The following is a 16,791-nucleotide window of genomic DNA, read 5'->3' as shown; positions in this document are numbered from 1 at the left end:
TGAAGAGTTAAATAAAATACGAAGTAAAAGAGCATTTAAAACCCAAAATTCAGAAAATTCGTGCCATATACATCTAAGGCAATCAATGTCTTCGGTAGAAAAACCTAAGTGTTTCGAATAATTAATTCAACATTTTATAAACGGTAAATTTACAGAAAATTAATATATCAATGATATTTCAATGTCAACACAAAAGTGTGTTGACTACTCGGGGACGAAATTCCACCAGCATTATCATCAACACAGTGGTTTCAGATTCAGGTTCAATATTTTATTAGAGCTCACACGTGTAATACATAAACATGCAGTACATATAAGTATATACACACTATAAAACAAACAATCTACATAGATAGAATAGCTGTCATTCTATAAAGAATAAATCATATTAGATAGTCATCAGGGTCATCAGACATAATTTAGTTCCAGCATTCAAGATCATTTAAGCATTATCATTCAAGCATAAGCCCCAAAAAAGTTTTCCCATTCTGTCAGTAGTTTTAGCCATTTTGACAATTAGTACCCAATAAGAGTTGTAGATGACAAACTTTAACGTTTTAGTGCAACTTTATTAGATAAAAAAAACATGCTTTTCAGTAAAAATGCTGATTTTAAGTCGAAATAAAAATTATAGAATTAAAATAATTATTGCAAGCTTATGATCTTCACTGCCAATTGTAAAAGAAATGTGATTTGGAAACTAAAAGTTGCCATCGTGAAAATGCAAGCTTATTACTGATGTGTAAATGATTCAGAAGGCCATAATAGCATGATGATAAATCTGTATAGGTAAGTTATTATAAAAATTTTTTATTTCAATAATAATACCCTATGTATATACTAGTGATAAGTGTAGGAACTGTTAAAACCATCTGCCACTGCGGCACTTTCCCTGATTATAACCTGATTATATCCATGTCTCGGTTTTACATTCGGTTACCATCGACGTCAAAGGGATAGCACCGAACTGCAGTGTTGTTTACCATCGACGTCAAAGGGATAGCACCGAACTGCAGTGATGTTGAATCATGATTACTAACACCACTAGAAGAACAATTAAAGCATCCAAACGTCTTACAGATGAAACTGGATTTTTTTATGCAACGTAATAAACGCGTCAGCGTGTTTCCTCTAAACAAAAGATACACCCACGGGTCAAGAACTTGATTCCAGCTGGCAAGAGTGAGTGATAGAATGTCAGCTTTTACATCTCTTGGGAAAATACGGCTTTGGTTGATGATTATCCTTATCTGAAATAAAAAGAGATTTGTGCTATTTATGCTATTAATTCATTTGTTATGTTATGTTTGCAGGGACTTCATTTGAACATGGAGATCCGTGTAGCATCATATCAGTCATGTTCAAATAATTTATTTTATTTTGAATATGATATAGTGCTACACAAGAGATGATAACTTTGGATGATAACGCATTTAGAACACTAATTGTTAAGCATCGTTAACTTCTCTATCCTTAAGGATCTGCATGAGATTTTTCGTCACTTTTTTCGATTGCTTTTTTCTGGCGTTGTTTACGATTCTTTTCCCATTTCTCCCTATTTGTTTAATTTAATTCAAAGTTAAAGGGTTGATTGTTTAATGCATGCTGATGACATTATAATTCTGTCAGATTCAGCAGAGGGATTGCAAGAGAGGTTAACGATTCTTAACAATTACTGTTCTAAATGGCGTTTAAATGTAAATGAGAACAAGACAAAAGTTATGATTTTTAATAAAACAGGGAGACATTTTAATCTCCCTTTTTACCTAGGTGAGAAAGCTATTGGTTGTACATATAATTATAAATATTTGGGCATCACTTTTATACCCAGTGAAAAATTTTTTCAATGTAAAGATGAACTGTACAAAAAATCTATGAAAGCATGTTTTAAATTACAACAATGTATGTCATCGTCAAACCCTAGTGTTTCAACTTTACCTTATTTATATGACCATACTGTAAAACCAATTTTAACCTATGGATGTGAAGTATGGGGTATGTTTTCTGTAAACTCAGCTGCATGTAAGAAAAAATATCAATATATTAACCTCATTGGTTGATATCTTTGGCGGAAGTACATGGGATACATCCTCATTCTTTCAATATCCAAGCTGTGGGATGGTCGTGCTCCACGTGTTATCGGCAAAGTAATTATATTCTTTAACTTTTACTTACATTTGCCTTGGTGGCTATATAGCCTTGGTGGCTTTAAGATCTTGGTGGTCATTTATATATGCCTTGGTGGCAATAGACCTAGGTGGTCATTTATATTTGCCTTGGTGGCAATAGACCTAGGTGGTCATTTTTATAATTGTTTACATTTGCCTTGGTGGCAACATTAAAAAGAAAATACTTGCCTTGGTGGCAACATTAAAAAGAAAATACTAGCCTTGGTGGCTTTAAGACCTTGGTGGTCATTTATATTCGCCTTGGTGGCTTCTTAATAGACCTAGGTGGTCATTTTTGACCTTGGTGGTGAAATTTTTTGGGATTTAGACCTTGTCATGGGTAGATATTATTAACCCAGGTGATCAGATATTTGTTATGCCGTTTGTCGGTTAAACGCCGGGAAAAGTGCTATAGCGTTAAAATATTTTATGTATAATTGGAGTTTGTTAAAATATTTTATGTATAATAAGATTTTGTTAGAAAAGAATAGTAAGATTGAGAAAGGGAAAGCATTAAGTGTGAAATTACATGTCATTTGGTATTAGTTTTGTTGGCTTGAGTGATGTGTATTGAATTAAAAGGTGTCTTCGTCGAGGTGCGCGTTCAGCGGTCTGTTTGAATGTACATAGAATATGAATACAATGTTTTAGTTTTCAGATCATGGGTGTTACTGACAAGCTGTGTCTGAAGGAGAAGCAATATGACATTCTACGATAATTCACAGTGGCGTAGCTACCATTGACGCAACAACGCACTTGCGTGCACAAACGAAATGGCAAAAAAAAATCATTATTAAAAAATAATAACAGTCAAAAAAAGAAAGAGTGCGATTGACTGTTACTATATATATATATATATATATATATATATATATATATATATATATATATATATATATATATATATATATATAGAAACCAAGAACTACCGGTCGTCAACGTAATCGGGCGAATCCCGCTGTTGTCGGTATCCAGATTATTGGCGCGTCACACTGTATATACAATTTTTATACCATCTACTAAACGAACTACGAGATCGTCTTGTCAATTCGGAAGAACGTTTTCTTGCCCAGAGGCTTCTTCCAAACAATCTGAAAAGTTTGAATCGGGACCATCAAATTCGCATATTTCGCGCCTACGAGTCCGATATTCAACCAAAAGATCAGTTTCTTCTCGAAATTAAAAGGTGGGTTGCGAGATGGGATATTTATCCATCTAAGAAACCAGACCAACTCTGTGCAACATTGGAGATGACCCCGAAAGAACTTTTAATTACCCAAATATATTCTGTATTCTGCAAATACTTCTCACCATGCCACCCTCAACCGCTACTGCTGAACGCTCTTTCAGCGCTCTGAATCACGTAAAAACGTATCTGAGATCGACCATGGGACAAGAAAGACTTTCTTAGCTTGCACTACTGCACGTTCATTCTGATTTTGACATTGACACTAAAGAAGTTGTTGACACGTTTAACAATGCTAGGCAAAGGAAAATGTTACTCTCCTAAAGGACCTCGGTTGATAACTTCAGTCTTACATACGAACGTCACATTCCTATATCACAAAATTAAAAATTGATTGTTTGAATTGCTTTGTTTTCGTATGTTAACTTATATATGTCATGAGATGATCCAGTTCTCTAGCCCTTTCTTTCTCTGAAGCATAATAAATTGGGGAGCATTGCAAAGTTTTTAGATTTTTTTCTGCTTAAAAGGGTCAAAATTTTTTGCCTCGCTACGCTCGGCATTTTCTGAGTCCACATCATTAGAAGTGCAGCTACGCCACTAATTCATGTCAATGAGGATCAACCTTAAAGGACAGGATTTTTCTGATCAGAATCTGGTGAGTACAAATTGCATGTTTACGTAATGATTTGATTTCAGGAAATATAATAATAAAAAAAAAGAAATGGTGTAAATATAGATATAACACTAAATTATGTTTGTCTGTATTGAAGAGAAAGGCAGAAGATGCCAGTAAGGCGCGATACTTGAATTAAAAAAAAAACATGTGAGGGAACAGCTTTATGTTAAATGAACCTATTTGAAAGTAATTCTAAAAATTTGCCCCTAATTTTGAGATGTTTACTAGTGAATTTGTATATAATTTCATTGATGTGTTGAAAGATGTCACAACAATCTGTTTGACTTGGAAGATTAATTGTTGCAATATTTTTGTTTTGTTTTATCTACTAAATATAATGTTGAATGATTTTGTATACCAATGTATACTAAAATTTTATGTAAAGTGAAATGTTTAAATTCAAATATTTTTGTCTACAGTTCGAGGGACACTGATTCCCTAGTGGTTTTCCACGTGGATTGTAGGCGAAGGGATTTTTCCTTTTCGAAGTGTGACTAATGCTGTACAAGTACAAATAAACAAATTGTTATTGGTTAATATAGTTTTAGCAGAGTTGAGAAGAATCAAGTGGAAATACAATTGTCAATGTTCCTGATTGGGAAGTAAAGAGTGAGTTTGATCCAACAACAGTAAAGTAAGCGACAAGCCAGCATAGTTGACACTTGGAGGTGAAGTCCCTTTGCTTACAACCAGCTTTCATCATGCTGAAGATGTGATACAAATAATGTTCATTTTGTTATGAGTTCATTGCCTTAACGAGACTTTATAAATTTGTATGTGGTCGAATTCATGAGAACTTATTGAATTGTGAAACTATTTATAAAGAACTGTGTACACGTATCTAGAAATGGTTAGTTGCATTGTAAAGAAATAAAAGAATAATATTTAATAAAAGTGTTGAAGACATTTTTGTTTTGAGTTTTGGGAATACTATTCCTTAAGGGAAATCCTTGCTAGTGGTGTTATTTGAGATTGGCATGCAAATATGCTGTATGGACAACAGAGTTTTCTATGCCCATAACTAAACATGAACTGGATGCAAGATTATATCAATCACTGAGGATATGGGTATAACCTCATTGGTTGAAATCTTTGGCGGAAGTACATGGGATACATCCTCATTCTTTCAATATCCAAGTGGTTGGTTTAAGGGCTATATTTAGTCAGGCAATACATATTGACTGTTTGGGTTGATGAGATCCTTGATATGTTCCCCCCTCTCCCACCCATTAGTACCAAAATGTGGATAGGTTTTTCATATTTAGATTTTGATATTGGTATTACAAGTATGCATTTTGGGTTGATGAGCAAGACACAACATTAGAAAAATTACTATGTGATCAAATGTTGACGGAACACACCTTCACTTTAGCGTCTGATGAGGCGATGTTCACAGGAAAAGTCAATGAGGGCAAGTGGATTTGTATATTTGTGCTCGCTATTTCATTACAATGGTAAAAATAAAATTATAGATCTCAGATGACAATATTGTTGATTATCATGCGTCATTTTTTATCTCCAGACTAGTTATGTTGTGAACAACTCGGAGCTATATCCAGTGAGCACTTGTGCATTGCATTGTGCATAGTAGTCCACATTTTGGTATCTGAAACGTATATAGATATTATATTGTATTCGGTTCTCTCCTCTAAAGTTTTCTATGCCCATAACTAAACATGAACTGGATGCAAGATTATATCAATCACTGAGGATATGGGTATTTACAAAAGCTGGGCATACAAACATGTAATTTAAAAACCAGTATCCACTCTTTAACAAAATTTATGAAAGATAAGCTATATAAAAACTGGAAGGAAAATAGAAATAAAGTTTTACAATCAGATCAAGGTAAACTTAATACCTATTTTTCCTTTAAAACTCTATTTTGTTTTGAAAAATATTTGGATTAAGGCAATCAATCTGTAAGATTAGAATAAGCGCTCATCCATTAAGGATTGAGACTGATAGATATGCCAAAATTTATGTGAATAGAACACTTAGAAAATGTTTATACTGTACATTAAATAAAGTTGAAGATGAGATACACTTTGTGACTGAATGTCCACTATATGTTGGTAACAGAAATGAGTTTTTTACTGAAATTTCTCTAACTTGTAATTATTTTCAATCTTTAGACAATTTTTCAAAGTTTTCATGGCTATTTACACAAGAAAATTTAAATATGTATAAATGTTTGGGAAAGTATTTATCTAAAAATCTTGAGAGAAGGAGAAGTCCAAAGATAATAAATACAAATTAGCCACAAAAATATATTATTTGAGTGGTATATGATTTTGAATGGTATATTTCAAAGATGTGAATTGTATTATCTGGTTCTGTCCTGGCCTTTTATAGCATTTTTAATAGTATTAAACGATGTTGTCTACTCTTCTTATATGTCTCTAATTTATGTCTAATCTTATGTACTTGTATGTAATGTGATGAAAGCTCTTTATAGGGCCCTTTAATTGGAAATAAAATATTCTTATTAGGTCTTTCCACTTTTCTGTGGAAAGACCTATTGGTTTTCTTCTTCTGATTATTATTATTTTTTTCTTCTTCCGCCACTTTTTTCTGACGGTGCTTTTTTGTTTCGCAAGATGTCGCTTAGATTTTTTGTGTATGATAGCAAACAGTTATTGCGATTTTGAAACTGACCCTGTTTATTTAGCCGAATACTTTTTATTGTAAGAGTTATCTCCCCAAACACTGTTTTTCTTGTGTACGCATATCCTTCGCAACCGTAAAAGATTATGACAAATTTATCTCTCCAATTTGTTCGCTATATCCTCAGGATCTTAAGAATAATTTTGACCGAAGCGGTCCAGAAACTCCATATGAGAGTTATTTCCCCTTCTGTATTTAAAATAAGTAAAATGTAATTGTAATTGGTAAACCATAAGTGATAGGGACCTAGGGTCTTTTGATTTGAGGTTCTTGGTCCAAAAAAAGGCAAATAGGGTCAAGGTCAAAGGTCAAGGTCGTTTTTGAATTTGGATTTTGGCTTATTTTCACCTCTTTTCAAACACGATATAAGATATCGACAACATATTTTAACTTAATTGTTAGTTGCGACATGTCGTAACACATACATATCGGTTTAAACGGTACGCTTACATCAAATTAGAGTTTTCTCCCCTCTTTTATTTAAAAATATGCATATGGTGATATAACTCATCAACCAAATATAATTAAGTCCTAGGGTCTTTTGATTTTAGGTCCTTGGTTGATGACCTTGAAATTGAGCTCAAGGTCATAGGTTAAATTGACGTTCTAGATTTTGACCTATGCTTTTACCTCATATATATACATGATAAATCCATGGGACTTTTCGCATTAGGTTTCAAGCCATTTAACCTTAGAAAAGACAACCGGAAGTGACCTTGTGTAAACCGGAAGTAGCTTTTTTTTGTACTTAATTAATGTAAAAGTTTATAGAACCAGATATTTTTGGTATCAGTGTCAATTAAACGTTTGAATAATACCGGAAGTAACATTTTTCAAGCCGGAAGTAACAAATTATCTCCCTTATTTAAAAAATATTGTATAGAAACCATATATTTTTGGAATCAGCGTACAATAAGCTATCATTTGAAGCTGGAAATGACATTTTTAAACGAATTTTACTATTTATATATTATAATACATGTTTTTTTGTGGAAAGACCTTCAATTGTTCTCTGAACAATTGGTTTTTAATTCTTATTCTTATAGTAGTATATGCCTCTGTTGACACCTATTGGAATTTTAATATTTAGAGAGTCAATTGGAAGGTTTTAAAAACATTGTTATTACATCGGATGACCGTGAGGTCATTCCGGTGTATTGCTATCGCCTAAATTTCCATGCAAATTAGTTTTGGGTTTTCAACCGATCTATAAAAATTATAGATCCGCGGACATTATCTAGTGCAAAATAAAATTCCTTATCGCTTGTTTTAAATTCATTTTTTTCAATGGATACTCCAAAAAAAATTTTTTTAAACACAAATTAATAATATTAAAATGTTTTGTCGTTAGAAATATTTATAAATAAGTCAAACAATCTTTTAAAATATCTATGACGTACCGAAAAATTGTTGTTGCGGATGAATACCACGAATGCACATTCATCAAGAGCGAGCTTGAAAGAAACTGGAGAGGCGATCAATACAGGAAATTATACACAGAAAGGTAACAGTTGAACGGCTAACGCCTGAATCTGACAGACAAAGGTCAATTTGTCGACACAAAAAGTTCCCGTATGTAAAATGTTTACGTTTACGCCCACCTGTAATTTTTTTCTACGGCATCTTTGAGAATGATGTTCGGCGTTCTGTAGGAAATTAAAACATTGAATTAACTAAAAAACACAGAATAGTAAGGGTAGAAAACAAATTAAAAGATATATTTGCACATGACTGGTTATGCATGATACGCTGGCAATGTGCGCAATGTCCTTTAATCCAAGATTGAAAATTAGTTTGTTTCCTACGTCAAAATGGCGGATTCCAAAGTTTACATTTTCCCATCAATTTGACTTGAGAGCTGACGCAAATTCGTATCCAATCATTAATTTGCATATTATGTACAGTGTAGGGTAGCTTATCCAATGGGATTTACTGTTACAGAGTGGTTATACGTTACCCAAAAAAAGTAAAATCACAAAAATACTGAACTCCGAGGAAAATTCTAAAAGGAAAGTCCCTAATCAAATGGCAAAATCAAAAGCTCAAACACATCAAATGAATGGATAACAACTGTCATATTCCTGACTTGGTACAGGCATTTTCTTATGTAGAAAATGGTGGATTGAACCTGGTTTTAAAGCTAGCTAAACCTCAGTCTCACTTGTATGACAGTCGCATCAAATTCCATTATATCTAAGTTGACAACGATGTATGAACAAAACAAACAAAAACAATAGGTAAAAATGTCACAAATAGGGGTAAATAGTCTAATTCGGTAGGTCACATTCGTGAAAAGGGAACGGGATTGTAGTTACGACATAAGGAACATATCCGATATCATCTGTGAAACGGATATTCCATAACGGTCAACCAACTCGTGATGGCGTCCGTAAAATTTACAAAGTGATGATTTCAACTTCACCATTTGGAACTCTTGGTTTAAAAATGAAAATCCACAATTGGGAAGCTGAAATCATCTCTTTTGTCGTAAAGTTTTTTTTTTCAAGCGACCCTCATAGTCAATTTCTAGATATAAGTCATAATCAAATGGCAAAATCAAAAGCTCAAACACATCAAACGAATGGATAACAACTGTCATATTCCTGACTCGGTACAGGCATTTTCTTATGTAGAAAATGGTGGATTGAACCTGGTTTTATAGCTAGCTAAACCTCTCACTTGTATGACAGTCGCATCAAATTCCATTATATTGACAACGATGCGTGAACAAAACAAACAGACACAATAGGTAAAAATGTCAAAAATAGGGGTACAGCAGTCAACCGATTGTGTTATCATCTTAATCACTATAAAAACAAACAAATGTAACGAAGAAGCACAAAAAGGCATACATCAAATTTAACATCCTCATTTTGCTTTTTTATTATACGATTTTATTTATCTCTGTAAAATCCACCCATAAAGGATGGAAGGTTTTAAATACTGGCGTAAAATCGCGCGTTTGAAATTCGCACAGGTAGACATAAAATAATTTTGTCGTTCAAAGTATGACGGGATACATAAGTAGAGAGTCACGTAAAATAGATATCACAAAAAAACAGATTTAACAGTAAAAGTAATATTAATAAATAAAATAATTTTGTCGTTCAAAGTATGACGGGATACATAAGTATAGAGTCACGTCAAATGGATATCTCAAAGAACAGACTTAACAGTAAAAGTAATATTAATAAAGACAAATAAAAGAATACTATAACACGTTATTAAGATGATAAACAACGTCAGTACGCAGAATCTATACTTCAAGACCATCGTGTATTATTTGTGAAGTTGATACGGAATATTTATCAACAAGGTCTTGGTACCTTCCGATGAACTTTTTTTAGAAAAAGGACGAGACGTTCTTTGACATACCCCTGGTTCATCAACTTTCTGCTCAGACACTGGTGACGTTTTACAAAGTCTGAGTAGGAGCTGCAAGCTCTTGAATACCGAATAAGTTGGTCATCCATCGTTACAAAAGTGGGATGTGTTTTGTGTGTATAGCTGAAGAATGTTTGTGTATTCAATTTTACGGTAAAAAATCAATGTTATCTTCATTATGTTTCCATGCATACACAAGTCATAACATCAAATGCATTTATAAAACTTTTAAGGTTAACAGACATGTTTAACTGTCTACTTTAGCAAAAATTCGTGCAAATAAACCTGATGGGTCGTTTTGAATTCAAGCACAGCAGACAAACACGTGGTCGATCATTGATGTTTGTTTACCTAAATTGAAAGTGTTTGTTACTAAATACTTAGAAATAACCACTATTGTGTTATTATCGTTTCACAGCAGATAGAATTAATTTTACAATTGCATTTTAATACTTTCAAGAGTTCAGTGGCGGATCCAGAACTTTTCATTAGGGGGGGCCCAGTCATGCTTCAGTGGTCCCCTATATAATCAACCAAATTTTTCCCACAAAAGCCCCCCCCCCCCTGGATCCGCATATATAATACACCTTGCCTAAGAAATAGGTCTAACTAGGTTCAGGGACTTCCTTTACTAGGTCCTTATTAAAAAAATGAGGTTGTAATGATGTAAATTACCACATTTACATTACAGCATTTTTTTGCATTTGATATTTTTCATATACATGTATGTACAAAGAGAACAAAAGAGTATATATGAACATACATGGGTTTAATTCGCACCCTAGGCATTAATTTTAATACTTATAGGTTGGAGTAAATAGGGCAGATTGCAATAGACCATAATGTGTCTAAAAATGCTGTTTGATGTGGCCAAGTCCTCAACATCCTTTTTTCTAAGTATACAGCAGCTCCTCTAAGGATTAGTAAGGGAACACTTTATATGTTGTCTTGTCTTTTGTGTCTCTCTTATTTCCTTATTTATATTATTATATTTCTTATATTCTCATGTACATAAGCTAAAAAGCTACAATTCCTCTTTTTCCTCATCTGCCTGAAAACAATGAAATGTATTCATTGTTGTCTTGATGTCTGTAAAATGACGTATAACTGCTAACAGACTAGAGTGCTAACAGACATGACACACACATTATTTGGACTCTGGTGGATAGTTTTTAGTCTGTTATCTCATTGGCAATCATACCACATCTCTTTATTTTAGTACAGGTTAAGTATATAAAGTACTAAGTGACTAACAAACATTAAATCATTTGAAAGAAAAATTCTGCAATGATTTCAGTTTACATATATCAACAATAAAATTGTGTCATTATGTTTATAAAGACCACTGTAATTGTGAACTGCCATGAGTGTCTTATGCAAAATTAATAAGTTCCCTAATGAATAGTATATAGATGTTAAAAAAAATGTATGTACTGATTCCAGACTAATATTTTGGGCTATTAATTCAAAAATAATTGATGTTTTTTAATTAATTGAATAACAACTTATTGCAATAATCATGATGATACAAACTAGCATTCTGATATGTGATACATATATAACTTTATACAGATATTTTTCTGAAATTGTAGTGTATGTCATAAAATAAGAGATTTTTGGTAAAATTTAGCAAAATTGTCATTATTTCAACCATATTCATGACATATAGGCCTAGGAAACTTCAATTTTTAAGCGCAGAGATTGAAAAGCTAAGTCATGACTGTAAATTCAGAAATTATCATAAGGTTTTTATTAAAGTAAATAATGCGATTAAATTGTTTATCGCAATAGAAAGAACTTGCATTCTGATTTGATACTATGAGATTTTTTCTGATATTAGAATAATAAATATCTCATTGTTGTCCATTCTTCAAAAAATTTCGCCCCACTATTAAAATTTATGTTTTTGATATGATTGTCTTGACCTCATTTTCATAGTTCAGTGACTACTAGAAGAATTATTTGCTATGTTGATTCTCTATTATAAGTAATAAGATAACGATTTTTGTATGTGTGCAACTAGTAAGGTCATAATGCCAGTCTAACAGTTCTCATTTGACCTCGTCAACATTTCATGGATAATTCACAAAGTTAAGTTTCCTAGTTCAAGTCCATATCTCAGATATGATAGCAAATTATATTATGTGTACTATATTGAAAGGTGAACATATCTGTCTGGCAGGTATTAAACACCTGTCATTTATCCATAATCCAACACAACTTGAGGTCATCCGATATTCAGTACTTCAGTACTTTGATACTTATTCATTTAACTCGAAATGTATTTCAGCGCTTATCATTGCTGCTAAAACAATTTTGATAAAATATTTCAAATTGTACATGTTTTGTGAAAAATATGCATACCATAGTAAGCTTTATTTACGATAGAATTTATGCTTTTTGTTAAAATATCCTTCTTATTCACTTTTTAGATAAGTACACACAATATATTGATGTCTTTCAAAAATGCAGTGTTAGAGCACAGCTAAAGGCATTTATTTATGTTTCGATCACATGTTCAGGAAATTATGAATGTGTTTGTATACATTAATGAAGCTGTGATGCCATGAATTGAGTAAATTACTTTGTTAAGATTGTCCAAATTTCAGGAGACTCCAAATCAGGGATGGGGGGATTGGCCAAACCACTCTTCAAAAAAATTGTTTTGCTTTGAAACTCTTGGAAAAAGAATGAGGAATTACCAATCGGGGGCATAAACAATTCATAAAGACAATGAGAACCAATGAGAGAGACCATGACATACCAAGAAAACACGACGAAATGACAAAAGACTACACAGAAAACCCATGATTGAGCAACGCCAACCCCTTCTTGTACCACGGGTGAACTCGTGTGCTTCGGAAGTGTCACTAGTTCCTGCTCCATATATAGTATTTGGGAAAACAAAAATTGAGCATTTTTTCCGTGATTTTTTTTATATATATATAGACCGCATGTGGAGAACTAGTTTTCAGATCTTCCTTTCATATCTCTGAAAATTATTGCCGCAGCGTGTCTGTACAAATTTCTTGAAATGGAAGTTTAAAGAATAAATTAAACTACGAATTTTTTTTATACATATGATTGGCATGGATGCTGTTCGATTGGTCTTTTTTAAAAACTCCATCCAACATCAAATATAGCCGCTGCCACCTAACGTTTGACATAGCACCTTATCGAATTGTATACAAAAAGGTATATCTGAAACTTGGCAAAAATCAGTCATTAAGACATCCTTAATAAATCCAAAGGCATTTATCTTCGAAGTACCTGAATACCTTTAATAAGGTTGTTTCGGTTTTCATGACCAGTCCTACTTTAAAATTTGATAGGGAGTAACCGATACGTTTAGAACAAAATAACAATTTTCTTATCCGGTTTGCTACCGGTGACAAAAGTTTATATCCTTATTCTTAAAATCATGTACCATTGCGCACTTCTAAGTGCCTCATCTTCAACAATGTACGTGAACTTTATAGATTCATGCACTTCCTGGATGATTAGAATATCTTAACAATACAATTTAAGGAAGCTAGTACTTGAGTATAGTAAGTCTCGCCTAACTAAGATGTCAATTATTTAATAATTAAAAGTAACTCTTAATTCTTGCGATTATGATGAAGACATCATAAGTAAAATACTGATTAAAACTACAATGACATTTTTTTAATCATCTGTTTAACCCCAGTGAGACAGAAACCAAACAACAAATTCACCAAAGTAGTTTTCTGTAGTTCACCAACATATAGCAAACTTTTACCCATCCGAACACCTGAAATGACTTTTATTTTTCTTGTGGAGAGATCTGATCATGGTGTTCATTTTTTGCTATAAAATGGCTTTTACCGGTAGTAGCTGCGGAAATGTAATACTTTCGGTTCATAGATCCGCAAATTATAAAAAAAAAATATCACAAGGGCCATAAGATTTGCGGTTCCGCAGATAACCTTTACTCCTGACATGCATTATTAATACAACAATACTTACCATAAATGGTGCCCAGCAGACAGTAAATACAATAACTATCATAATGAGAAATATGGCAATAGAAATGTCTTTCTTGGATCTTGCTCTTCTGTTTGATATACTTTCACGCCTGACATTACTCTTACTTTCGGAAATAAGCCTTGCAAGCACACGCAGGTTTAACACTATCGTTAAAAAAATACTCCCCAACCCTAAAGAGGAATAAAAAAATCCATATATTTTGTCTTCAGTTTTGTCGCCAAAGTAATTGAAAAAGCACCATGAAAATGGATAGTGTGCTACATTTTCACCAAAACCGAGTAAGGGCAGTATAGCAACTAATAACGAAAAAACCCATACTCCAATTATCAAACTGTTCGCAAAAGTTCGTGTACCAATCGCATAATATGTCAATGGAAGAAGAACAGCTAAAGATCTGTCCACAGCCATTGCACTAACCAAAAGCACGGTCGCTAATCCTGCAAATATCATCATGACTGCCATGTAATGACAAAGCAACACATTTTCTGACAAGTTAACTTTTCTTGCACAAAATGCAAAAACGACTGGTGACGTAGTTATAATCCCGAACAGGTCGGTCAAAGCTAAAGATATTACAAATCTAGAAAATATGCCCCATTTATGCTTTTTCTTAAAACGAACAAGAACTATAATTGCCAGAATGTTTCCAAGTACTCCAAGTGTGAATGATACCACGGATGAAATCGGAACCGTTGCTTTTTGATTTTTGCTTAATATGTTCACAGTAGGCGTGGTAATGTTATCTGTTTTTGTTGGTCCTTCAATAATATTCGAAAAGGAATGAAAGTCAGGAATTATTGCAGTAGTCATAGTATTATTTATTATTTCCATAACTCATTGCATGACGTCTATCCCACTTAAAACGGAAATACTGAAAGTCTTCATTCAATTCCTCTTTCCTTTTGTTAACTGGCAACTATTTTATACATGTGCATGTCATAAACTTCCTTCTATAGTTTCACGTGACTCTATATACATGTAATCAGTTTCACGGTAGGTATAGTGTCCGGCGGAGATCGTGTTATTTTCGAGTGAATCGGTCTACTTTTTTCGAGTGTAGATCAGGTTTTTCGAGTAAATTTACATGCGATCAATCGATTTACTGCTATTTCGCGAATATAATATTTTTATGCGTGGCTATTCGTCTCATTCTGAATGCTATACATGTTTTGAACACAAACGACGCAGAATTTTCTTTAAGTTCACTTATAATATAGCGTTTTATATTGTCCGTGGTTTTTCGAGAGCAACGTCCGGGTTTTTCTACAAACGGTCCGGGTTTTTTGAAGAAAATGTGAATAAGAAAGAAAACATTCTTTGGCTTAAAAACTGACTTTTTCTAGTTTGTAACTGTAATTTAGCGAAGGACAATATTATTTATAGAATAACTAATCGAAGAATTCAAATAGAGAAAAATATTCAACGAGTGACCGAACAACACATTAATTCACGAATGCGCGTAGCGCAAGAGTTAATTATCAGTGTTGTTTGGTCACGAGTTGAATATTTTTCGATATTTGAATTCTTTGATTAGTTATTCTTTTTATTACATTGGAAAATGACTTTTTTGTGAAATTAAATTAGAAAATGTAAGGAACTATATCGTTTTCTACGCATTCGCAATTTGTTTTGATCAGACGTTATCGACGTCTTGACAACGCCTATTGTTGTATGACGTCAGAGGAGTGAAATAACCACGTTTATTTCACATGTGAAATTATCGGTTTTTATTTCACTGGGAAATCAGTGTAATTCATTGCAACCAATGTAATAAATATTCTTAATAAGTCACAAAAACAGATTACTATGTTGATCAAATTTAACCATTTTCAATTTAATGATAACTTTCTGTTCTGAAAACATTTTACCATAACCCTGCATATTTACGATATTAAATATTATATTAAATCACTGGGCCCTTTTTAAAAACGGTCTTGAGAACAGAGTACAGGGACTCATAATCTTTTTAATTTCATTGCATGCTACCTTTGTTTTAACAGTCAATAATATTTTATGATTGATATATATTACAGTGACTGATGAAAAAACATAAGAGCAAGAAAACAAAGGAAAAGGAGTAAACAATCAGAAAATTCAATATAAAACCAAATATTCTACTAAAAGGGCCCCCTCCCCCCAATAAAAAGAAATACAATAACATTTGAATTGAATGGAATATCTAATAAAAAATAAAAACAACACTTTATGATTTTATGCTATATGACCAAAAGGACTTGCACATCCCACACAGCCAAACGGACGTCCAACTTTGGCAAGGGTCGGTCGGAAGAGGACTTAAGTGACCATATTTCTATTCCCTTGTCTTCCTTGGAGGTAAATGATTTAAAGAATACCGAAGTACTGACTACTGAGCTGATGATAAACTCAGGGACTTGTCCAATGTATTTAATAAACAACAAAATAAATAATCTGTAAGCTTCAATACGATCCTTTTGAAATAATAATAATAAAAAAAAGAATAAATGTGTATATAATATGCGTTCACCTCACAAATATACATTGTCAATTTTTATTCTTTTAATTTTTTGATGGAAATGAAGCTATGCTGGTGCATTATTACTGTGTGACCAAGCATAGTTTACGCTTGATCAGACTCCTCTTCACAGTAGGAGCAATTGATCATTATTCTTGATTTCCGTTTCTAGAACGACAAAACATTATTTCTAAGGAAGCAAGAA

General features: G+C 32.9%; 1 protein-coding gene across 1 annotated transcript; it reads right to left on the bottom strand.

The window, feature by feature from the left end:
* Positions 1 to 267: 267 nt before the first annotated feature.
* Positions 268 to 15,030, bottom strand: LOC127700313 (thromboxane A2 receptor-like). The gene is made up of 2 exons (XM_052203732.1): positions 14,072 to 15,030; positions 268 to 1,250 (listed from the first exon to the last, which is right to left on the bottom strand). Exons 1-2 carry the CDS (start codon positions 14,921 to 14,923, stop codon positions 927 to 929), a joined length of 1,176 nt encoding a protein of 391 aa, XP_052059692.1. The 5' UTR covers positions 14,924 to 15,030; the 3' UTR covers positions 268 to 926.
* Between the last annotated feature and the right edge of the window lie 1,761 nt (positions 15,031 to 16,791).

The sequence above is a fragment of the Mytilus californianus genome, unplaced genomic scaffold (assembly GCF_021869535.1).
Source record: "Mytilus californianus isolate M0D057914Y unplaced genomic scaffold, xbMytCali1.0.p SCAF_1, whole genome shotgun sequence".
In the NCBI taxonomy this organism is placed as follows: Eukaryota; Metazoa; Mollusca; class Bivalvia; order Mytilida; family Mytilidae; genus Mytilus; species Mytilus californianus.
This window is presented reverse-complemented; position numbering and strand designations above follow the sequence as displayed.